Source organism: Pituophis catenifer, unplaced genomic scaffold (assembly GCF_029215685.1).
Source record: "Pituophis catenifer annectens isolate HBS135680 unplaced genomic scaffold, rPitCat1.0.hap2 SCAF_2, whole genome shotgun sequence".
Classification (NCBI taxonomy): domain Eukaryota; kingdom Metazoa; phylum Chordata; class Lepidosauria; order Squamata; family Colubridae; genus Pituophis; species Pituophis catenifer.
In genome coordinates this window covers 174,773,601-174,799,586 of record NW_027256882.1, presented here as the reverse complement: position 1 = coordinate 174,799,586, position 25,986 = coordinate 174,773,601, and the positions used below count along the sequence as shown (strand labels likewise).

At 40.4% G+C, this 25,986-nt stretch overlaps 1 protein-coding gene across 1 annotated transcript; it reads right to left on the bottom strand.

Annotated features, from left to right (window-relative positions):
- Nucleotides 1–5,388: 5,388 nt before the first annotated feature.
- Nucleotides 5,389–22,143, bottom strand: GNL3L (G protein nucleolar 3 like). The gene is made up of 16 exons (XM_070935144.1): nucleotides 22,040–22,143; nucleotides 19,445–19,545; nucleotides 19,312–19,349; nucleotides 18,743–18,844; nucleotides 18,441–18,557; nucleotides 15,937–16,020; nucleotides 15,666–15,801; nucleotides 14,609–14,712; nucleotides 13,817–13,961; nucleotides 12,715–12,802; nucleotides 11,366–11,543; nucleotides 9,990–10,132; nucleotides 9,412–9,548; nucleotides 8,328–8,467; nucleotides 6,810–6,981; nucleotides 5,389–6,009 (listed from the first exon to the last, which is right to left on the bottom strand). The coding sequence occupies exons 2-16, from the start codon at nucleotides 19,455–19,457 to the stop codon at nucleotides 5,942–5,944; spliced, it is 1,665 nt and encodes a 554-aa protein (XP_070791245.1). The 5' UTR covers nucleotides 19,458–19,545; nucleotides 22,040–22,143; the 3' UTR covers nucleotides 5,389–5,941.
- Between the last annotated feature and the right edge of the window lie 3,843 nt (nucleotides 22,144–25,986).

Sequence of the window (25,986 nt, the reverse complement as noted above, 5' to 3'; positions counted from 1 at the left end):
AACTCAGCTGGGATCATCAGAGGCTTTTAAAAGCATTTTTTTCTACAACCTCTTCGGCCGAAGAGGTTGTAGAAAAAATGCTTTTAAAAGCCTCTGGCAATCCCAGCTGAGCCTTGCGATCATCAGAGGCTTTTTTTTTTTTACTTTTAAGAGCATTTTTTCAGCCGAAGAGGTTGTAGAAAAAATGCTTTTAAAAATAAAATAAAAAAGCCTCTGATGTTTCCGCGGCTCAACTGGACATGAGGGGGGCAGGGATGTTTGCTACCAGTTCTCCGAATCACCCACCGCCATCGCTACCGGATCGGGTGATCTGGTCCGAACCGGGAGCATTTCACCCCTGGTTTCTATGTTGAAGTTTAAGGGAGTGTAAGCCCCATGGTTGCCCAACTCTTAATGTCTGAATTGGGACAATCAGACTGATTTAGCTACCTTTCTTCCTCTTAGGAAAGCCTCTCCTTCTGGGTCGGCCTGACACGCCGGACTTTTGCTGGACTCTGCATAGCTATACTAGGTTATTTTATTTGGACCTACAAGGACCCAGCCAAACAGAGCCAAGAGGTGCTGCAGAGTCTGCAGGAAACTCGGAAAGAGATTCAGCAACTTTTACAAGAAACTGGTAATGAAAGACAAACACTGTTTGGTTGTAGGCTTGAGGGGGAGGAAATGGCTTTGCCTTGCCCAAGGAACAGTGTCAGATCTTTTGATGGACGATGCACAGAGTGCTTCTGCCCATCTCCAGGTTGGGGATGCTAATCAAGACAAAAGTCTATAGTAAGGAAGGTAGTTGGCTTAAAATAGGGAAAGGTTTGTGCCTTTAAAAGTACTCCAAATTGTTCATCTAGCTCAATTTCAAAGGACTAGGGTGCTTGCGCAATATGTATGAATGCATCATTTGTTCTTAGAAATGAACAATAGGAGATTTGAGAGCTGTGATTGCCTAATGATTGCTAGCTAGCATCTCCCTTGTTCTTCTGCCTACCGAAGAGCATGTGAGTGCTTTGGGGAATGACGTAGGTGCCTCTGTATACATTACAAGTAAATGAGACATGGAGTTGCTAAAGACCATGTAATGAGAATATCCACAGGCTTCAGCCTGCACTCAAGTGCAGGGATCTCCAACCTTGGCAGGGATCTCCAAGCTTTGCTGGCTGAGGAATTCTGGGAGTTGAAGTCCCCAAGTCTTAAAGTTGCCAAGGTTGGAGACCCCTGCTCTAGTGTTCCAGACCTAAATAAAAAAAAAAAAATACATGATGTAACAACTCTTGTTTGGCCAGGGTATAGACTTCTAGATCTTGATAGGTTCTACTCAACATGTGCCGCCTTTTTTTTTTCCAGAGAGGTTGTTGACTAAACCGGAGCTTCTGTTTCAAGGCACCAAGCCTAGAACAGAAGAGGAGGTATCGACTGACATGGGAGTCTCAAAGCTGCTGTTCTGTTCAGAGAAGAGAGCTGAAATGGACACAAAAGAATATTGGGCTGAATACCAGAGAAGTGAGTGCCATCTTGGTGGAGGAATGGGAAAATAGCAAGTAGAATTGGGGTCATTCAGTGGCTAAGGGGTAGGTGCTGGAGAAGGGGAAGCACTACATTAAATCTCCCACCCTCTGTGAAACTCCATTGTATGATTCTGCCTAGATCTCTTTTCCTGACCTACCTTACCAAATGGCCATAATGCTGAAATATGGTTTTGAAGGAAGAGCAAACCTCGAAAGAACTAAACTTTGGAAGCTGCTGCTAGCTGCAGTTGTGTCTCCAAATCATATCTGATGCTTCCCCCCACTACCCCATTCCCCACCCCAATGAAACAAATAGGCTCAAACAGACTACTTCCATTTGAATCCTTTTCCAGGAATTGCTGACCTTGGTTGATTCAGTCTATGTTTGCACACTGATTTGCAACAAATAGTCAATCTCATTTTAGTCTAATGTATTTTGCAACCCTGGCTTGAATATGATTCAGTATTTTGTACCAATCCAGAGAATGCTACCATTCCATAGGGAAGTATGTCTACAAATACAATCTTAGTATTTTACAACATATAAAAGATAACATGACTGCAGTCTACTTTCCTCTGTGCTATTAATCTCACAAATATACTCTGCAGCAAGGCAAGGGGAGAGACAGCTTTTGATTGATGCTAGAAAGAACCCTACCTGATAAATATTAGAAAAAATTCTTTGGAAAGGACAGTGCCTTGTCAATATGCATCTCTAACAAATGCTTTGTGGAACTTTGTTGTAGTTCCTTCTCTAGCAGATTGTGAAAACCAATGCTGGGCTGTAAAGCAGTTGAACTACAAAAACAATCTGCAAGTAATTGGTAAGTGGACAATAAATGCTGTTTGTAGATGTTTAGGTTATTTACAGCTCTGCGAAGAATCTGTTGAGAACCAGTGTAATAAGCACAGGGCTAGAAACCAGGGGTCTGTGAGTTCTAGTCCCACCTTAGGCACAAAGCCCTCTGGGAGACCTTGAGCCAGTCACTCTTTCAGCCCTAGGACACAAGCAATGGCAATCACTTCTGAAATCTTGCCAGGAAAACTCAGGAACCTGTCCAGGCAGTTGTCAGGAGCCAACGAAGAAGAATAAGAATGAAGAAAGCTACAACTGTGTAAAGAAATCCCTTTTGGGTATAGTTAGTACCAGGCATATTGGTTGGGTCTGCCAGGAGTAATCCAGTAGCACATGGAAGACCATAGACTCCTTGTATGTAGTGTAGATAATATCAAGGCCAATGCAGAGTGTTTGTGTTATATTCACCATTCTGATAAACCAGCATTAGGCTTCTAAAGCACATCCAATAGCAGCCTCTCTCTCATAAGCTTCTCTAAACATCAACAGCAGTTGGGATTTTGCTGTGGCTGCTATCTGAAGATGGCAGGAATTGTTCCTTTTCACTAGCAGCAGCCTTCTAGTGAAACTTCCCAGTTTGGGCAGATGTGAAGAATTTTAGGCAACTGATAAAAGATTTGGCTATTCAGAAAGATTTTTCTCTTGGGAGACCATTATGGTGTACTCACGTGAATCCATCTTCAACTTTCTAAGTAATTCTCATGTGTGAGATCAGTGTTTAAGCAAACGTGCCTACATAGAATAGGTCTGGCTCCTAAAGGCTGGTATAGTCTCATAGAAGGGAATTTGCACTCATTCCTAAGAGCATCTTTGAAAGTCATTCAATGCAGTGTTTTTTTTCTATCAGATGAGATACAGACTAGTAGCCCCAGGCAGAGAGGATGGCCATCTTCCCAGACTCATCGTTCATTGTCTCGCCGGCATAGGCAATCCCAAAATGTGGCTACTCAGCTGCTGACAATCTCTATACCAATGGATCGGGTGAGTTAAAGCCAAGTGTCACACTACGTCATTTGGTGAAGAAATTGTTCTACAGAAGAAAACCATGCTGCTAGTAGGGATTCTGGGAGTTATAGTCTAATGTGCATGGAGGGCACCCAGTTATGGAATATTATTCAAGAGACTTCTCTATCTTGCTATAGAATTTTTTTTTGGGGGGGGGCTTAAATAAGCCTCTGCTTTCCCTTAAAAGCTCCTAAAGTGTATGCTAAATGCCCTCATGTTTCTAGGGCCGATTCCCAAGCTTTTTGGAGTGGGTGAATGGGGGAAGTTAAACTAAAAGTAGGGAGAAATGATTTAGAAGCAATAACATTGCAGAGGAAAGAATTACGTTTCCAAGAATTCACTGTGACCAAGGTGTTAAGCTGGGCTGAAATCTGCCGTGTTCCAGTTCACTGATTAAATTTGTGTACTGAATTATGAAGGATAGTGGGGGTGGGGGGGTCTTCCATTCTGACTTAACTACTCTACTAAAGCAGGATGGCAGCACTCTTCTCAAGTTTTGGGAACTTTATTCCAGTCCTTGGTTCACTTTTGCATTTCAGCAGATATTGCACATTTTCTATAAATTTGCACCTTTTACATTTTGCATCCTTCTCGGACTTTTATGGCATGCATTTAACCTACTTACCTTCTCCTACTGCAAAATTCAGTAATTAGTTTACTCATGTTTGCTTATCTTTCAAATCCTGGATTGAATTGATAGCAAAAGCTGTGTGTGTCACAATATATTTCCATAATTCTGTTTCTGATTAGAGATTTTGGGGAGGATTTTTTAAAAAAAAAATTGGCCCAAGAAACAGCCTGACTGACGGAAAAGGGCTTACCGCATTGCTGTAGGTCTGGGACCAATAAGCTTCCTATCTCATGCATATTTGAGAAATAGCTTGTATATTAGAAATATTAAGAATGTCCCTGCTCTAATTACATGGCTTTCGATCATGTAACAGAAAAAGGGAAAGTGCTGAGATTTCACAAACTTATTATTCTGCAGCAGAAATGCTTCTCTAAGTTTTTTTTTCTGAGTGACTCTGCAGAAATACAATCTTTCATTCTTTTAAAAAGCATACTGCATTATACACAAGTCTTCTGCCAGCACAGGGCAATTGTTTCTTACCTGACAATCAATGAATAGCTCAAGGACCAGGTCCCCAGATAAATAACTAATATTTATTTCATTTATACAGCCACTCATCTCACATTCGTGACTCTGGACAGGTTGCAATTAAATTAATAATAAAGCAGGCCTGTGGATATTCTGTGAGGAACCTTCTTCCTCCGATGTGATAGGCCTGTGCTATTCACTCTGGCAGAAGAGGCCTTCTTTGGACTCCTAGCCAAGACATTTCAGCTAGTGGGGTCAAGACGAGCAGTTGCTCCTGCATTGTGGGACACCTTGCCTTCAGAGGTGAGATCTACCTCCATCCTCCTGGCCTTCTGGAAGTGCCTTAAAATTTGGCATGCTTTGCTGTAGGTGGTTAATTGAGCAAGAGACAAAAGCTCATCCCCCTATCATCCATGCTTTTGGTATTAACCTTTTATTTAACTGTTAACACTTTTAATGCTTTTGTATTTATGCTTTCACATAATTGTAGCCGCCTAGAGTCAAGTCTGGATAGTGTGATGGGCAGCTATAAATTTAATAGAGAAATATCATGTTCGTCTTGCCTGTTACAGACACCACGGTACAACCTTCGGAGCCGTCGGTCTCTACAAGACCCAGACTCTTTCACAAACTGAGAAGCCTGAGCCCCAGATGTCTGCAAGAAGAGCCAAAGAAGTATAAATAACCTCACCGTGTACTGATGCAGCCAAAGGAAGCAGCATCTCTTTTGGCAAGGTTTTGGTCAATAATCACACTTCTTTGAGTAAGAAAATAATCAGTCTGGGACATATGATTCCTTTATTTGATTTTCTCCGAGTACCCTAAAATCTCTAAAGATATTAAAGAACCTGAGCAGGCAAGAGTTGAGCCGGATATTATTATGCCTGGGTTTGATATGGTCTGCCTCATATTCTTAATTTAGCTACTTTTGATTTTCAGTCCCTGGTTGGCAGGAAAATAGATCAATAGACTGACACGGTTACAAAGAGTTTTTTAAATTAATTTTAATTAAGTCTAGAATTTTTCCCCATACATGATTTGGCCCAGTAACCTCCTCCTTTTTGCAACTTTGACTAGAACTGAAGTGTCCCCCTGAGTCACAGTTCTCAAGAACGGCATTCCTGTTTGCTCTTAGAAGAGCAAACTCTACATCTGCTTTTACTCTGCTCAATCAAATTTGGCACTGGAGACGCTTGAGACCGAGTTGGAATGAGACTTTCTTTTCTGTCAGTCTGCTGTAATATTAAGAGCCAAATCTGAGACAATGTTAATGCAATTGCACCCTTATTTTAAGAGTTTGATTTTAACCGCTTCAATAAACTTTCTTGGCAAAACAGCTCATTAGTTCTTCATAGGCCTGCAGAGATCCGTTCCACAATGATGTGTGGGTTTTATGGGAACTGCTTTACGTCCTTGTGCCTATGGGTGCCGTGCTGGAACAGCCTTCCTGAGGTAGATCAATAGCAGCCCAGCATCCAATTTTCCTCAGTCATCCTTCAAGCTGAAATTCATGGCTGCTGTCAGGCTTGCAGATAGTTTGGTTGCAATTTTGTCTGTAGAAAAATGGTGGGCGAAATGGGATTAGAATCTAAACTCTTTTTGCAAGAATCCAGTTTTTAAAATATGCAGGTAAGATGTATTTTACAAGAACATAAAAAGCCCACTGTAGTTAAGAATATATACAGGGAGAAATCACTCTTGAATTAAACAGTCCTCTCTGTTTTTTAAAGCAGTTGGGCAACATGCTTTTATTTCAGTATTTTATTATTAGGCCGAATTCCCTTATGATTACTTACTTCCATAAAAATGGGGGCAGGAAACACAACAATTAGTAATTACAGATGACAATGTTTATGAATCTTTCCTTTTAAAGGGAAAGAAATGAACAAACCAAGGAGATGATTCCCTGAACATGATTTCCTTATGTTCTCTGTGAGAAAAGGCGGCATTGGGGAAATTATGATCCATTGTCAGCCCTTCAAGGTAGACCAGACTAAGGAACCAATGCCATATAAAGTAATACTACTTTTAATGTAACAAAATCTTGCAAGTCTGAGTAAGTTTCCTCTTCTCTCCCTTTATTTTTGTTTAAAATATTGTCTCAGACATCTATTCAAGTTACTTTTTTGGCCTAGGCTCAGTCCCTATTTATCTGACCACTGCCTTGGTAGCAGCTCCTCCTCCATTCCCTCCTCCCTCTATACCCAAGTACGGTCATTAAGCTACACAACCCCAAGAGGGGCAAAGTATCATCAGACTCACAAGCTGATGCCAAGAAATGACCAAAAAAACAAACAAACAAAAAACCCTCATGAAATCACAATGGGGGTTAAGTAGAAAACCAGCTTCCCACCTGCTCGTTTCTGACGCTTTCTGCGTTTCTTGCTTGCCGCCCGGAGGCCTTGCCCTTGGTACAGAGGGTCCAAGGCTGAGATCTCCCCTAAATTAGGTGCTTTGGGCACTGCTTCGGCTGCTTCTGTTAGAGTCTTGTTCTTGGACTTCAGCTCTATAGTCATTGGGCCAAACTAGAGGGAAGAAGAAAAAGGCCTCGTTGATTTGAATGGACACTCAAAATGCATTTATTTATATAGCTGCCCTCTTGATAGTGAAATAGTAAATTTGTATTAATTTTTGTCAGTGACTGACATAGAAAAAAAGGAGAGAGTTCAATTGTATCAAACGTACTAATATGGCACATCTAAACAAAATGAGATACAGCAATGCAAACCATCAGAGCTAAAATTCTTAAGTTCTATGTAACTGTAGAAGGATAAGTGAAGTATTCAACTTCTCATAAAATAATTTGACAATAAATACATAAATTATCTTGGGCTGCTCTCTTTGAACAAATGACTCAGGTTATTAAGGCAACAGTAGAATGTTGTAAACAAACATAAGGCACAAAGCAAATAGCACTAGAAACAAATTGTTTCCAAACAGGTTCACAAATTCTCCCAATTCAGTGCCTGGGACAAAAAAAACAATAGGTCTTCAATGCTTTGCGAAAGCAAGAATTCTCTATTCTGTTAGCTATCAGTGCTCGTCTCAATTTATGTGAGGATGAGACTCAATCTTACTCTTTCAATTTGCCCATATCGCTCACCAAAACACAGCAAAGCTTGAGTGTTTTCTACACAATTGACATCCCAATGAGGTAAAATTCCAGGCCTGTTGATCTGGCTACAGAATTTTATGATTTTAGGATTAATTTATCAAACCTGAGAAGAAAAGGGGACGAGAATATCCTGAGAAATGTTTCCTGCAGAATATCCAGTCCCTTCTCTCCTGTTCCAAATATTGATAGTCTTAGCTCCATTTTATAAATCTTCAACTCCCCCCCCCCCCACACACACACACTTTTATCAGTAGAAATATTATGAATTTCTCAGGAAAGTGTGCTATCTCTAAGACTTCTAGCATGATTCTTTGGAAAGAATGTCTAGGGAAAAATCCTTCAGTATTATTTTACAGGCTTTTTGTTATGATGGTTCAAACAGTATCTATGGGGAAAGGGTTTTTGTCCTCTGAAATCTGGTGGTTCTCCTAGCTCCTGGGAAAAGATGGTTGTGAAGACCTCTTCAGTTCCGCCTTGTTTTAGTTAGGTTGGGTGTTCTTCTGATCAGCCATGGCCTCTTTTTATATTTATGGGTTTTCTTTTATCTATAACCTGCCCAGAGTCATTAAGGAATCAGGCAGCCTTGAAATTTGATACTGAAATTATAAATAAATAGCTCATACATAGAACTAATATACATTAAGATAATTTCTTCCCGTAGGTGGTTCTATATTCAGTACCTGTTATTTAGAACTGCTGGAGCCTGGATGCTTGCCAAAATGATAGCCCATGCACAACCAAGGCTGGAGCACATACCTCATCATTCTCATCTTCTTCCATCTTAGTCTCCTCCTCTTCTGTAATATGCAGCCCTTCTTCCTCAGGCATTTCAATTTCTGCCCCACTAGTTAGGCCTGAACCCTCCAAGGAGATTCCCAAAGGACCAGAGATTAAATCTATCCAAAAAACAAACAGAGTTCTTAAATTATAGTCAGCCTTGAGTGGGAAGAGGCTTAAAGCAAGGAGAAGAATTCTATCTGCTGCTTCACACTAAAGATGCTAGGCCAGCAGAATGAACAAATCCATCCTGAGTTGTAAATCATAGTTAACATAGTTTACAGAGCAACTAACATTCTAGTCAAGTATAACTTATTCAACAAACTAGTTCAGTTACACTTAACTTATGGGATCACAGATGTAGGACAAGGAGAAGAGAAATGAAAACTATATCCTGAGCTATTGGATTTGGTGGAAGACTCTATGTTCAGTTATACCTATTCTAACAGATCAAAGAAAAAGAAGAGGAGGAGGAGGAAGGTTGGAGAGAATTGAGAAAGGCAGAACAGCTTTTAGAAAAGGGAAGGAGAAATGATGGGAAATAAATAGCTGCTTGAAGAGAATCCTGGTAACCTGTAATGGGTTGTTACCGGTTCACCCTGGATCGGCCGAACCGATAGCAGTGGCGGGAGGCTACATGGACCTGCCCAGACGCTTCTGCACATGCGCAGAAGTGTCGCATGTGTGCATGAGTGAACTGGTAGCAAACTAAATTGAAACCCACTACTGCTGGTAACTGATATGTAATACCACCTCACACCCTGCAGCTTTTTATAATTATATTGCTACAGCGTTATTACATAATTGGGCAGATACTCTGGTCTTGAAAGAATGTGGAGAATTATGCTGAATTGCAGAATAGACATATCTGGGACCAGCAGAAACTACAGAATGTTCTCCATTTTTGTCAACCTCTTTGAGAAGGGATGATATGTACTGTAGTGTAAATACAGCTGTTGGGCTGGGTGTCAAACTCCTGACCGTCAAAGGAAAGATAGGCAAAACAAGAATCGTATGGTGGCAAAATCTTGTGGAAAGCGGTCCCATTTTCCCAACCACTTACTAGCCAAAGCCTTCTCATTCTCCTGCTCCAGTGCCTCAAAATCGAAGGCTTTGCCCATCTCCGTCACAATCTCAGCACTGATGTGAGTAGGAAGAGTGTGTGTCTCAGGTGGATGTGTGAAATAGCTGATTTTTCCACTAGAAAAAACAAAGTACAATATTTACTTATCATATTTAGACCGCCCATCTCTCTCAGAGTGACAGATTGTAAGTTTTATAGCAAGGATTGATAACTTTTCAGGCCACAAACCCAAGACAGACAGAGAGCGCCCCAAGTTACATCATCTTGTGCAAGGTTGTGACTACTTCATAAACTAATATCAGCATCATGGGGAAGGGATGGCCATGTTGTTGACCCAAGCTTTATAGGAAAAGCTTCCTACCACCCACTCCCCACCAACACTTTTGCAGAAGTTCCTATTATTTTCTTCTTTTCCTGATTTCAATTCCCACTTGATTTAGAACTGCCAGGTGAGTAAGACAAAGAGAAAGGAAGAAAAAGGCTTACATCAAAGACAGTTCCTGCAAAAAGCTCAAGAACTTTGTTCTTTTTTAAAAAAGATCCTATCTTCCACTCACCTCGTCCAGTCATTTAGCACTGCTTTGGCAGCCTTCTCATGGTCTGGTATTCCTCCTTTTTTCAGCTTGCCCTGTCGCTTGGCCAAATACGCCAAGAACTCCATGGTGTTCTGAAAATCTGGCACACTGAAATGCTGCATAATCTTTAGGTAGAGGAAATTTAGGGAGAAGAAAGAGATGAGAATTAGAAGCCGATTGAAGTTTTCTTATCCAACCTGCCCATTCTATTTACTTACATCTCAGAGAGAGGTCAGGTTTTTAGCAGCTGGACTTATTATTTAATTACTTATCAGGCAAAGACTACACTGGGCAGGGGAACAATATGATGATACCATCTTCTTTCCTCTGCCCACAAATCAGAAAGAAATTGCATTTAGATACTGCTGTAAAATTTCAGTGGGTGATTTCTGAAACCTGCCAGAACCAAATCAACCCAAACAAAAATGGGGTTTACTTATTTTCTAATCATTTTTTAAAAGCGGGGCAGTTACCATTTTGCTAGAGCTAATCAATTGAGGCTGCAGTTCTATAAATCTATTTACTTTGGAAGAAGTACCAGGAGTGCAGTGAAGCTGATTTCTGAATACACATGTAGACCTGAATAATATCCATTTCAAGTACAAATTTTGGTGGGCAAAAGCTTTCCTGATTGATACATTTAAAAACCTCCAAAATATGTGTAAAGCTACCTATGTATCAAAGAAACTATGTTAAGAAAAACCTAGCTGGTGTACTTGCCACAAGAACAGTATGTCCTCCTAAAAATGCACGCCTCTGCTAAATTGTTATCTGCACATATCTTTTGTATTAAAATGCCAATAATATGCATGCGTTTCCCAATTAAACATTGAATGAGCCACTTAATGCCTACTACTGTTTTTTTTTAAAAACTTCCATACAATAGGATCATATTTTGCAGCAAAAGTAACACAATTTAAAGCTTGCATTCCCCCACTTGTTGATTCAGGTCTAATTGAACCATGATTTAGTGAATATACCCCATTGCTTGAGATTGTCCAACATACTGAACCACAAACCAAACAACCACGTATTAGTGTGTTGTGTGAAACAATTTAAAGAACCCAAATTAAGATTCTTGGCAAAAAGTCCTTTTGAAGACGTGTCATTTATCAAGCAGATTTATCAAGTAGATTCATCCTTTTTCAATGTGATTTCAAGAGGAAAAGGAGCTTCATCCAAATTAGCATTACTAAAAGTCTTTAAATTTATAGTTCTCTATCTGAGAACCATTATTTTTGCTATCAGCTTTTTGTAGTCTCTGAAAAGAACCTGGGATTCTCAAGCCCCACCTTCATAATTTTCCAGATTATTCTCACCTCCACGTACTCCGTTCATTCTTTCAAGACCACCCATACCTGCTGCTTGTTGCATCGTTTCAAGATGGCCTCCACTGGACTCACAGGGTCTGCCAGTTGTTCTATCCTGATGCAGTTTCGCAGGATCATGGCTGCGTCTGAAGTGGGAGAAGCCATGACAATCCCTGGACAATCTAGGAGTTTTATGTGCTTGTCCAGCTGCACTTCTTGCAGAGACCTAAAGAGGAGGGGGAGGGAGGGATAAATAAATGAGAGCAATCACTTCAAATGCCAACCTTTCTGCCTATAAAGTTAATTTTCTAAAACTTCATTTTATATTTCTTTGTTGTCCCAAAGCTAAAACAACCAGACCAGAAATTAAAATTTTAGACTTCTTCTAGGATTGCAGATAATTTCTTTCTCACAACAGTTCTTATATAATGCCACTCCCTTCCTGGAATGTTTATCTTCAATAACTTTATCAATCTGCATCTCCTCCGAGCTTCAGGAGAAAAGGGGTTGGTAGGGAGGGGAAGATGGTAAACCTGTTTAATCAACAGATATTTTTAAGAAGGCTGGCCAGGCAACTGTCTTTTCAAGAATCATTATTTCAAATGCATATGTGCTTTGAGACTTGTGGGGGTTTTTTCTATTTCTTTTTTTGGGGAATATAAATATAAAGTTAATCTAAGCCAATTCAAAATTAGGGAAAGTAGGTAAAATAAACTAATGGGCAGAAAGTGGCTAAGTTCACACATGATATTGCTTTATCAGGAGTTATTTATTCAACCACACTATTGGTTCAATTCACATGTTCTAAGTCACAAAGTATAATTTACACCTGGTAAGGGTAAATGCTGAATAAACACAAATTAGAATAGAATAACAGAGTTGAAAGGAACCTTGTAGGTCATCTAGTCCAACCCCCTGCTCAAGCAGGAGACCCTGTACCATTTCTGACAGATGGCTGTCCAGTCTCTTCTTGAAAGGTTCAAGTGAATGAATTAAATCATCTTATGGATTAGAACAATATATCAAGTAGTGAACAAAATACTCTACGTCTTGTACAGAAGTTAATGCTTTTTATGTTACAACCCCAAACCACCTCTGGTCTACTATGCCCAAAATTATATGCTAACCCAACTAAATCCAACTAGGCACTGTCACTCATGTCAAGTACATCCAGTTTTGCTCAATGTTATCAAAGGGAAAACTATCTTTACTATGACTGGGAGATAAAAGCATTAAGGGAATCTGTGAATTTTTATCTCTCTTATATAAGCAGGACCACAGACCTCCTGTAGCATTCCTTGATTTAAAATGAAAAAAAGTGAAACTACTTGGTTGACTACCCAGCACTTCAGATCTGATGCCTCACTTCTAATTAGCACCTCAGCTTGGGCACATACTTGGTGATGCCAGGAGTGGCGCCAGTATTGCAAGCTCGGCTCCTCTTCAAGCTGTTGATCAAGCTGCTTTTGCCAACATTTGGGAAGCCTGCAATCAGGGATATAGAGACAGGCAACCCATCAGCAAGCACATTTCCATTCTGGTGATTGCTCCCACATAAGTCACTGCTCCCTTCCACTAAACTGTTTCCTTTGCATTCTACACAAGAAAAGACAGCATAACCAGTAACCCCCCCACCACCTTTTTCCTCTGGACTAAAAGGCAAAAGAAAAGCTGGTAGGGTTCACATCTACCACCCCCAACTACCTAAAAGAATCTTCCCCAAAATGGGCACTTCCAAGTCTGTAACTTCAAGTCATCAATCTCTGCAGTTGGTGAAGGCTGGTGAAAAGGTTCCAAGGAGGTTGAGGACTATGGGATCTAAATCTTCCCTCACCTCCCTTTTTCTTTCCTCTCATGATAAGAGCCGTGGTGGCGCAGTGGTTAGAATGCAGTACTGCAGGCTAATTCTGCCCACTGCCCGGAGTTCGATCCTGACTGGCTCAAGGTTGTCTCAGCCTTCCATCCTTCTAAGATCAATAAAATGAGGACCTAGATGGTTGGGGGCAATATGCTGACTCTGCAAGTCACTTAGAGAGGGCTGAAAAGTGCTATGAAGTATATAAGTCTAAGTGCTAGTGCTATTTGTGGGTCACATCACTTCCCCAGCTAGGATTCTTCCTTGTTTGAATTATGGCCCAGCTATCTCCTGGCTTCAACTCCCAGAATGATAGATGGGTTAATGCTTTCATCCAAGGCCAAAGTCCCTCCTCCATTGGAAAGATAGTTGCTAGGATTCTATTTAGCTACTGCAAAGCAAAAATGGGAAACATTTCCCAATTTGCCCTATCGGGTCAGCTGGAGACAGACAAGGCAAGGAAGACAGTAAACTAATTTACCTCCATTTTGACACACTTCAGATATCTTATGACTACAATTCCCAGAATTCCCAGCTTATGCAGGAATTCCAGGAGCTGCACCTTCCTCATTTTGAAAGGTGTCATATTGTGGAAAGATGTTCTTTCACTTTGTCCACCCCTCAAATAGAGGCACGCTACGTACCCACAACTCCAACAGTGATTGTTGTCCTGACATCCTGATTCCGGCAATAGTTTGCAAGCACCTTCATGAGGCAATCTGCCCCAACACAGGCTGCACTGCCTAGTAAGTCACTTGATGCTCGAGTTACTGAGACATGGCTCCGTTGCTAAAAGGGAAAAAGGAATTATTGCGTAATGTCCCTGGCTCTTACTTTTGATGTCCCAATCTTCAAATGTTCCCAACTATTACAAAGCCTTTTTCTGTGTTTAATCTGTGCTTAATCTGTGTTTCCCATCTCCCAGAACCCACCAGTCTCTTTCTGCCATCTAGACTGTCACCACAGCCAAATCTAGTCTATCAGAATATGGTGGGCCTCTAACCTCTTCTACAATAGCCAACTCTTAAGTGGGGGGACACAGATCACATTCAAAGGAAGGGCCAAACTAATACACCTTATACAGTACTTTACCAAAAGAAAATGAAATATAACATTAAAATACATTAATATTTGTTTAGTATAAATGTCATAAAACAAATACTTCTTATCCCCCAGATTTGCACAAGACTCCTAAACCATGAAAGATCTGGGCTATCTCACCAGAAATCTTGCTAAGTTTTGGCAGTCTTATGTGAGTTTTACATTCTTGCTATATGTCAGGAGTTTTTAATTTAATGTTGGGATGCATGGACGCTGGCAAGGGATGTTGTAGCAGGTTGCCCATCTCCACCCTGTTCTCAAAGTGATCTCCCAATACAAAAATAATCTTTTAGAGGTAAAATATCATTAATCCATTGCCGCCATCCATCACCTACCAGGTTTTTGCTCTGTTGCTGAGTGGAGGATTTAAAGGCCACTGTAGGAAATTCATTCCTCAGATACTTCAGCCATTTTGCAACGATCTCTTTAGATACCAGATCTGGATCAGGAACAGATTGAAAAAGTGAAGGAGTCCTTTAAAAAAATCACTCTGGTGCCAGTTCACTGGGGCAACACCTATTCTTTTGTATGCCAGAGGCACACAAGTTACCTTTTAAAATCGTGTGTTTCAAAACTGTAACCCTTTTATGGTCTGCAGATAGATCACCCAGAAGGCTAAAGCAATAACATCCCCAATTCCCCAGACACAAGCTGATTTCAAAATAACCTTGACCACCTTCTACTCAAACAGTCAATATTACTAATATGGAATAGAATATCCAGGTCACTTATCCAATAACCATAGAAAGAAAATCAATACCTCATCACCTATCTGTCTTAACTGTCATTGTGAATGAATGAATCATGAACAAAAAGCATAAAAAAATCTTCTACAGCTAATTGAAGCCAAATGCAAACCTTTGAGTGACTTTTTCCCCTACCCTCTGCCACCCAAACTCTGAATTAAGTCATGATTGCAATGATTCTGAATCAAAGCCTTGGTAGTACAGTGGTCTAAAGCACCCTGTTATTAAGACCAGCTGCCTGCAATTACTGCAGGTTCGAATCTCGCCAGGCTCAAGGTTGACTCAGCCTTCCATCCTTTCTAAGGTAGGTGAAATGAGGACCCAGTTTGTGGGGGCAATAAGCTGACTTTGTATAAATATACAAAAGGATGAAGGCTATTGCTTAGCACATTGTAAGCCGCCCTGAGTCTCCGGAGAAGGGCAGCATATAAATCAAATTAATTAAAAAAAAAAAAAAAAAGCAAAGCAACTGCAAAATAAGCCAATATAATTCAACACTTTATTTCAAGTATGTTTTCTTGATTCCCTCAGTGCAGAATTTGAATTTGTAAAGAGAAACTCCTAGTAAGAAAAGGCCTGATCTCATATTCTTGAATCACATACGGCTTCACTTCCTTTCCACAAAGAACCTAGTACAGCTAATTACCTATTTTATTCAACACCAAAACCAATCTCTTGTTGGTTCCAGCCTGCACCACTGCCTCTTCAACCTGGGGGCATCGGCAACCTTGAGGATCTCGAGCATCAAGGACTTCCAAGATCACATCGGCTGCTTCAATTACCTGGAGAGATCAAAGAACTGGAGGCCATTATGTCCAACACTGATCCAGCCCAACCCAACAGAAGCCTCCCCATCTGCAGCTCTATTTTTCTTGGTGCTAAGTCACATCCGTCAAGTCACTTTAGTCTTCACTGACCTTCCTGAACTCTTTGTAATACGCCTTGCAGGAGCTGTCTTTTTCCAGCAGGGCATGTTTGGACAACTGTTTCAGATCCCTCTCCTGTGGGAAGATGATGATTATGCACATGGTCAAGAGGATAGAATTAAAGTTCCACTAAGACACATAGCACAGAATAGGTTCTCATAGTTAGAAAATAGGTAAAAGGTAAAGGTAAAAGTTTCCATTGTTCAATTGTGTCCGACTCTAGGGGGCGGTGCTCATCTCTGTTTCCTAGCCAAAGGAGCCAGCATTGTCTGAAGATTCTTCCATGGTCATGTGGCCTGGCATACTATGGCGCATGGAACATGGTATCTATTTATCTACTCACACTTGCATGCTCTCCAACTGGAAAATAGAGTAGTTATGGTACCCTTAATTTCATAATGTGAGACTATAAATCATAGCTGCATTTCTGCTGCCTACAAAATAGCTATTATTTGATTGCTGCTGTACAAGAAATTCATTTCCTACTAGAGGGAGGCATTTTTACTCAAGTTGTATATAAACAGAATAAAATCTTCCATAAGAGCCTTTTAAAATGCAGCACTGTTCTCCAAGAACATCATTTTAAAGTGATTTAGAAAACAGAACTATGTATTTAATCATCCCCCCATAAAATATACCTGTGCTTTGCACCCTTTGAATTTTGCAATCTCTCCTTGAAATATCATGCTTTCCCATCTACTGTTTTACACTTTTTTTAAATAAAAAGTTTTATTGATCTGGAACGCCAGGCTGTTCTCTTAGACAAAGTTTACAGACAAGCAAGCCATTCATCATTATTTCCCTTTTTAAATATCTTTTTTTATTAAATTTTTTGAAAAATGTAGATGAATAAGTGCAAAAGGAAACATGAAACAAATAGATCAACAAGCAAATTTAAAATGTCACGATATTCTAAAATATTATTAGTTATGAAAACAATTCGTAACTAATGATATTTTAGAATATCGTGACATTTTAAAATTGCTTGTTTTTATATTTATATAATATAAATATAATATATATATAAAATATTATAAATATTATATAAAATATATAATTTATAATATAAGTATATTATATGCATTCTATGTCACTGAGAGATTAAGAATCATTAACTTATTGTCATTTTTAAACCAATTCCACCCTCCGGCTTAAAATGGGGTGAAGACATGCTCTAACTTAAAATTAAAAATCTGGTGACACTTTTTCAGACTCACTACTTTGATTAAAAGGCATGCCTAGTCACTCTATGCATCTGATGACGTTCACAAAAGCTTATACCTTTTAATCAAAATTGTTAGTTGGAAAAGACGTTATCAGAGTATTATTATTTTTTTGCCATCCTAGACCAATACAGTTCTCCTCCTATGATGTCTGTTGTAACTTAGCAAACAGCAAATCCACAGCCCTCAGGTACCTTGAAAAATTTTCTTTTTGGAGTGGGGGTGGGGGAAAGCCAGATAGAGAGGGAAATTTCAACTCAGTAGCTGATTTCTTTTATGCCTTTTTGTAGAAATAATTGGTATTGGGCTTTTTGTAAAAATGAATGAGAGGAAAATTGCAACACAATTCATTCACTTGAGACTATAATCTCTTTGAATAAGAACTGAATCCTATCGAGCTCGTTTGGATGTGTCACCAAATAGACCACCGATAGTCTGCTTTGTGAGAAATCCCATATGAATGATCAAAAATCTATCCAGAACTAAAACCGGGATTCCCATAGTTATTTTCATGTACTTCTTTCCTACTTAAATAAGCATTTGTCTAACCAATTACAGAAATCTCTACCAATAAAGAATATCTCTACCAATATATTTGAGCTGCTTAAAAGAACTGCTAGAAGAAGTGGACGAACAAAACTTCTATAAAAGCTGCATAGACAAACCATATTTCCTGCAACTGGATTGGATATATGTGTTGTGGTCCGCCAGCAGCCTGCAGACCTGGCAGCGGAGTCGGATAGTGAGGAGGCTGGGGAGGACAATGGGCCAGTCCTGGAGGCTAGGGAAGGCCCGGACGAGGGCTCTGTGTCGGAGGCAAAGATGGGGCCAGGGCCATCTGGGAACGATGCACGGACTCTGGAGCCTCCAGAAGCGGACAGCAGAGAGGCAGAAGAACAGGAGGAGCCTGTTCCTAGTGCACGCATGCGAAGAGTTGCCAGAAGGCAAGAGCAGCTGAAGAAAAAAGGACAACTTGGGAGTAAGGCCAGGAGATGATTGGCCACTCCCATAAGGCTTAAAAGAGCAGCAACAACGTTGGGGGTTTTGCCAAGAAAAACCTTTGGCAGGTTGCCAAAGACATCAAAGGTTGGTGATAAGGCTGACGGACTGGTTATTAAGAATTTTGTTTTGTTCTCTAAGCTGAGAATGAATTAATTCTCAGCTGTTTTAATAAAATAAGTTTGTTGAGGACTGAATTGTGTTTGGTAATCACTACTTGAGCCTTGGTCACAATATATGCCATGGGGAAGATTACCAGCCTAAATTCGTTACCTTCTGCTCAAAGCGTTGCTGTCTGTGCAAGGCATCCTTCTGCAAACCTTCCAGGCTCCGGAATCGGCCAATTTCTTTCTGTCGTGCCATTTGTTGCCGCTCCTGCATTTCTTTCACCTAGTTACACGGATATAATCTTAAAATAAGGGGGTGCTAGCAATCCTGCTGCACAGGTCTCATAGATCCAGTATCGGGTACCAGTCCTATGCCATCCCAAACTCCGTAGCCCTGAGCAGAGAAATTAATTCAGCTATCTAAAAATCCCACCTCTGCCTCTATTTTCCCACATGGTTAACGCTTACCCTTTTCTCTTTTAGGGCCAGTTCCTTTTTGACATGTTCTTTGAAGCGTGACAGTTGAGGTACTCCTGAATCTTTTTTCCTACGTGATTTTGCATCCTTTTTCTATGAAAGGAAGAAAGACTGCACTGGTTTTTATTGCTGACATAAAGTTACAACATATGTTCATCACATCTGAGAACAACAATAGATCCCTGCTTTTCCAGCTGATACTATTTTGACCCTTTTCCCTTTGCTAAAGAATATCTTATGTTTTCTTATCTGAAAGCTGTACTCAGAGGAGAATTGATACTCTAATAGGAAAAACACTTACGAGTGGAAGGTAACGTATCATTGGCAACTTGCATGATCAAATTTCCATATGGAAGCATACTGATACATCGGTTACATTTTGAATCACCACCCAAATTCTGTGTTAAAACAATTCTGCTTCACTAAACGTTTAAACAATCCTACTTCACTAATATAGCCAGCAATCATTCCACTATCAAATTCAAAGGCTTTTCCTGCTCTTCCATCAATTCCGCTGTTATCTCTACCACAAATTTTTTTTCCCCAAGATTCTGTCTTACCTTGCTATGTTTGGATTTCTTGCTAGATTTTTTCTGTTCTGCAAAAGAGAAAAAAGGGGGAATCAGAGATAAGCAAACATGATTACTCATTTAGAATTCCAATTAGATTGGAACAATTCAAGCAAATATTTACTATGGCGGGTCATGATGCTAAATGTAGGTAGAGGAGCAGGAATCTCTTTTTCTTCCCAACATTAGTTTTTGAATCACCTTTTGACTCCTTTCTAACAAGACCTGGGAAAAAAGAGAAAAGTTAGTCTATGAAGTTTTCTCATCAAATGAATAGAGTAGATTGCTAACAATATCCTAAATTATAACAACTGAAAGCTGCCCAGAATCACTGAGAGTTGGGCAGCATATCAGTTTAATAAATTACATTTAATTTTGGCATAATGCATTACATGAATTCAGCCACTATGCTACATAAATCGTTGTTTAGTGTGATGTGAAACACAGCCAATGGTGTAAGGCTATAAGCCTAAATTACCTTTTCACACCCTGTGTTTTCAAGTGGTCATAATCCTTCAGTATTGTCTCTGCCACGTGAAGTAATGGGATCTATGTCAACATCCAGCTTGAGTATCCAAATTAAAACTTCCATGGAACTGCAGAAGTTTTGTTTCTCCAAATTAACCCATTGGTAGTCCATATCCCCCTCCCTTACTCTAATGACAAGTTGCAACAAAGAGGCATGAAACTGTCTATGTTTCACTCTTGACAATCTAGTGACCACTATATCCAGAAGGAAATGGGTGGAATATACTGACACATGTAAGCTCCAGAAAAAAACCCAAGACATTCTATGATCTTTGAGGGACATATGGTAGAAATTGAGAAGACTCTACAGGTACTCTTCAACTTATAACTATTTGTTTAATAACTGTTCAAAGTTACATCTCTGAAAAAAGTGACATACAACTGTTTTTCTCACTTATGACCACTGCAGCAATCCCTGTGGTCATATGATCAAAATTTGGATGCTTCACAACTGGCATGTATTTATAAAGGTTGCAGTGTCCCGGGATCATGTGATCCCCTTTTGCAACCTTCTAACAAGCAGTCAATGGGGAAGCCAGATTCATTTAACAACCACCTTACTAACAACTGTTGTGATTCACTTAACAACTGTAGCAAGAAAGGTTGCAACATGGGGCAAAACTCACTTAAGAACTGCCTTGCTTAGCAATGGAAAGTTTGGGCTCAATTGCGGTCGTAAGTCGAGGACTACCTGTAGCAGCACCTTGATGAAAGTGTTAGACTTGGATGGAGGATTTAAATTTCTTGATTCAAATTCCCACCGGCTGATAAGATTTAATCACAGTCGCAATTTACTTTATAAATCTGTATCTGTTACCTTAAGGTCTCAGAGAAAAAACAAGATATGAATGGGAGAATAAAGGCCACGTAGAGTACACAAATCTTATTTTCAAAGAGCCATCATGATCAAAGATAGCAAATCCCTCCCCTCCCCCTCCCCCTGGAATCTTCCACTCAATTTATAAAAAGCAAAAGAATTGAATGGTAATTCTTTCTGAGATTTCCTGCTTTCTCCAACTAATATTCACGTGTTGGACTATCAGTCCTGACCACTGAGGTCTACAAAGATCCCGTTTGTCCCAAAAGTTTTTTTTTCTTCCCCAAGAGGCAACTGGACTTTCTGGGTTTTCTTTGAAGACATTTTGCTTCTCATCCAAGAAGCTTCTTCAGCCTCTCGAGAAAAAAAAGCACCTTTGGGACAACCATGACCTACCTGTATGACTGAGAATCTCCACAGACTAAGATCCCGTTTATGGTATTATTATTGTTGTTGTTGTTGTTATTCTTATTATTATCTCTTTTATTCATTAAACATGAAACTCAGTCCACTGAACATTTAAAAATGCATCGCAAATACCACTGACTGGTGCTAATAGTTGATACGGGTTGCTGCCAGTGTCCTAGGTATCAACCAAGTACTTTCTTAAAATATACGATGTTCCAAGTATTATTATTATTATTATTTAATCTTTGATAAGATTCACAGCCTTTGAGACTGGTTAATAGCTCAGCAGCTCGAGTCCTAACCAAGGACCTAGGAACTGTTAAGGTATCGTCGGAGGATGTAAGCTGTTCCGAGTAAGGTGATTTTTTGTAGAGTCAAAATGTTCAAGTACGGTAAATTTAGAATTTCTAAGTAGTGGGGTAGCCCTTTGGATATTGCTCCAAGGGCTCCAATTACAATCGGGACAACACACATTTTCTTTTTCCATAGTTGCTCAACTTCAATTTGCAAGTCCCGGTACTTTGTGATTTTTTTTTGCTGCTTATCTTCAATCCGTGCATCACCAGGTATTGCAATGTCAATGAACCATACTTTTTTCTTCTTATTATCATTTTTCTTATTATTATTTTTCTTATTATTATTATTATTTACTTTATTCATTAAACATGAAACTCAAGTCTTCTGAACATTCAAAAAGGCATCACAAATACGATTGACTGGTGCTAAGTACTATTATTATTATCATCATCATCTTTATCCATTGCATTTTTTCCACTTTAGGCACGGCACAGGTACCCTTTCCCCTCCTCTAGCTAAAGCTGAATTTTTCGTGTAGTAAACTTGCCTTGACATGCCACCCCGCTTATAATGTAATCACGTTTTCGATGCCATTCTGGGCCAGCATCACGAGGGTTCTTTCCCCCCCCCCCTCTTATTCTGCTCTCCTCCACCCCCAGATTCTCTTACTTGTTCAGGTTTTTTCCCCCCTCGGGGGAGTCTCGCAACGGCAAAGGCTTTCACCAAAAGCACCTCCGCCAAAGCCGGGAAGCTTAGCAAACGGGACACATGGCTTCCTGCGCGTGCCCAAAGGGCTTGGAGCTGACGCGCCTGCGCCTTCCTGGAACTTCGGGACCGCCCAGCTCCCTTTCCCCTCCTCCCTCTGTGCTGAGTTTGCATAAAGGTGGGTTTGGTGTTTTTTTTTTTTCCCCTCTGTCTCTCTCTCGTAGGGCTCGGAACAAAGCAGACTGACGATGAGAGGGATTTTGTTTTTCTGGTGTTTTTTTTTTTTAAAAGTGCTTGCCCGACGATAATGTCAGATTTCACGTGACGCGCGTGTGTGCAATGAACGCAGCATTTCGAAATGCCTTCGTTTTCCAAATGAGCGCTAGAGAATGTGCAGTTATGGTTTGCCAGATCTCATTATATATTGCTCATTATATATGCCCTTGTACAAAGGAAGCGGCTGGATTAGTGGAACAGCCAACGAAGGATCTGGAAGGCAGAGAAACTCCTATAATCCATCCCTGCCTGTAAACCTATACAGTATTACTGTCAATCCAAGACGTGTAGTGCAATGCATTTTAAAATGCGTTTTTGAGATTCATAAGTATTCATAATCCACAGCTACGTTTATTTAAGAGTTTATAACCGGGGGGAGGGGGGAATGATACGGGATAAACCGAGAAGCTTGTTCAAGGTGATGGGGAAAATATCAAACCGATGCAGAAATGTATATATTTGTTCCTATGGAGAATATACAAAATAATAACGGGAATGAAAGAAAAAAAAAAGTGAGAGAAGAAATAAGGTATAATGTACAAAGGGGAAAATTCAGGACTGGAATAAATCTGGAAATTTGTGTTAAGGGTGAAAACTGCTCATTTACTCTCTTGTGCAATAAGCTGCCTGAATGGAGGCAAGGATGTGTTGAATATGCCAGGAGACAGTTGAAGAAATAACTGTATTGTTTGTATACAGAATGCGATGGCTCTGTATGCATTCCTGGAAGTTTGGATTCAGTCTTGCCTTTTGGGATACAATAAGATGGTAGTCACACAAAACATTAGATTTTTTGATCAACTCTCATTGGAGACTGGAGACTACAGGCTAGACTAGACTAGACTAGACTAGAATAATAAAAGAGTTGGAAGGGACCTTGGAGATCGTCTAGTCCAGTGATGCCTAGCCTTTTTCTCTTCGAGTGCCAAAAGCATGTGTGCGCGCATGCAACAGTGTGCACATGTGCCGGCAGCTGGCACCCATAATGCAATAGGCGCCCCACCGCACATGCACACATGACTCCCCCATGCCCCCCATGCCTGCTCATGCAACCTCCCCACGTGACCACCGCCACCCGCGCATGCGCGCGAGGGGTGGGATTAAATTTTTTTAGCAACCTGCACCATGGGGGGGGGCGTTTTTGCCCTCCCCAGGCTCCGTAGGCTTTCCTCGATCCTCTGGGAGGGCAAAAACGCCCCCCATGGGCTCTGGAGGCCAGAAACAAGCCCGTTTTCACACTTCTGGAACACGCATGCCACTCCTCCCCACAGATATGTGCGCGACCCCCTGGGCATGTACGCGCGTCTCCCACATGCGCCCTACCCGTGCATCCTGAAAATCAGCTGGCAGCAGGAGGCATGCATGCATGTGCAGTAGACGTGAGCTGGGCGACGGCTCGCCCAGAGAGCAGAGAGGGCTCTGGGTGCCAGCTGTGGCACACATGCCATAGGTTTGCCATCACGGTTCTAGTCCAACCCTCTGCTCAGGAAACCCTGTACCATTTCAGATAACCTGTTCTGCTAGCAGCATTTTATTCCTTACAGTTTAAAAAATAACTGACATCTGAAAAGCCCTACACAGGGTCAGAGCTATTTTAAACAGAGAGTAGTACTGTAGAAAAAAAGCTACCGCTCCACTTAGCCTTTCTGTCCCCGTTTCACATTCTGTATTTACACAGTGCCTGCAAAATGTTTGTGAGACAGAAAAACACAAAAGATGTGATTTAAGCATCTACAAAAGAGGTCACGTTGTGTTTATAGGACCCATTAAAATATAGCTTATTGAAGCTTATTTTATAAAGTACTGTATATCACAATTAGATTGGTTCACATACGACACACATAAATTATTTCTGACAAACAATAATAGTCGGATTAAAATAATGTGCTAAACCAAAGCCAAACAAACTTCACTGCAGCTTTGGATGTGATGTGAACCAAACCTATGTCTGGTGTAAAGATCTGAGTAAGTATAGCATAATCTGCGGACATCAAATATAGTTTATAGATGGGAGGAGTAAACAAAAGACTATTTGCATAATACACTAAGTTATACTTTGCTTAAATATGTTTGTTGAATAAATCACAGTTGACCAGAAACATACTGCATGTAAATTTTAAAAAGCATGACTTAATGTCACGTTTGAACCAGTTAAAAAAAGAATACAGCAGCCATAATCCAGATGATTTTAAATTTATGGAAAGTAACTTTTTTGCTGATTAGTGATTCTGGTAGCTTTACATAATATATCAGAATCAGCTTACCGTCGAATACCATTTTCTAGGAGACAGAAATTATCAGTGTAGAATAAGATTCTGGCTTAATAGGCCCTTGATGTAATCTGTTCTGGCATTTTTCTGACAAGCAAATATTCAACAGGTGATGCTTTTCTATACATGCATGCCTGGGGGGGGGGAACTTGCTATGCAGGCGTTTAAGGGACAGCAGAAAAATCCCATGAGAAAAAAACCAACTGGAAACAAATGCGATAATTACATCTTTTATATAAGCATTCTTTCCAATTCAGAGCAAACAACCTGGATCACCTCGCACTATACATTTTTTTTCTTCCTTTCAATCATACCATAACTGTGCATGGATAATGGTGATGCTGGATGGGGATAATAGGAGCTATCCCCAAATAGCTCTATATGGCCCCAGGACACTGGTGACAGAATATATTCTCAGACTGTGGGAGGCTTGTACTCTTTTTGCACTACCGTTCTCACAAACTGTCTTAAAGGAGCATGGAGGGAGGTTACCAAGACAGGGCCAGCAGCTGGCCCATCTCATACTGTGTGTATGAAATGTAAGATAATAGCCTGGGAAAAAGATGATCAGAGAATTCATCCTGATGGAAGGGGCCTCAGATCATTCATTTCTAAATTTTTTATTTTAGATTTTTTTTAAAATCCCGCATTAATTATTTTTAAAAGTAATTCAAGGTGGCAAACGTACCTAATACTCCTTCTTCCTTCTATTTTCTCCACAACAACAATCCTGTGAGGTGGGTTGGGTTGGGCTTGGAGTGAGCGACTGGCCCAAAGTCCCCCAGCTGGCTTTCATGCCTAAGGCGGGAAATTAGAACTCAGAGTCTCCAGGCCCCTAGCCTGGTGTCTTAACTGCTACATCAAACTTGCTCAGTGCAGGACCTGCCAAAGCATTTTAGATAAATGTCTACATTCCTTAATTTGTCCTCACCTCAGGATCTCAGTTAGTCTTGCCTAGAATTCTCTTTGTGTATCTATTTTGGCCCTGAACTGCACTTTGCAATGAACAAGAATTACCATACAGGTGGTCCTTGACTTACAACGGTTCATTTAGTGACCGCTCAAAGTTACAACAGACTGAAAAAAAGTGATTTATGACCATTTTTTACACTTATGACAGTTGCAGGATTCCCATGGTCCTGTGATCAAAATTTGGACGTTGGCAGCTGACTCATTTTTATGACATTTGCAGTGTCCTGGGGTCATGTGATCACCTTTTGCGACTTCTTATAAGCAAAGTCAATGGGGAAACCAGATTCACTTAACAACCGTGTTACTAACTTAACTGCAGTGATTCACTTAACAACTATGGCAAGAAAGGTCATAAAATGGGGCAAAACTCACTTAACAACTGTCTCGCTCAGC

Excerpts from the sequence above, each read along its gene's own strand:
- GNL3L (XM_070935144.1), bottom strand. Across the intron at positions 15,802-15,936 it reads ATTACAAAGAGTTCAGGAAG|GTAATTGAAGCAGCCGATGT; the intron begins GTCAGTGAAGAC and ends TGATCTCTCCAG. Across the intron at positions 6,010-6,809 it reads AAAGCGTCAGAAACGAGCAG|ACAAAATTGCAACCAAACTA; the intron begins GTGGGAAGCTGG and ends ATTTTTCTACAG.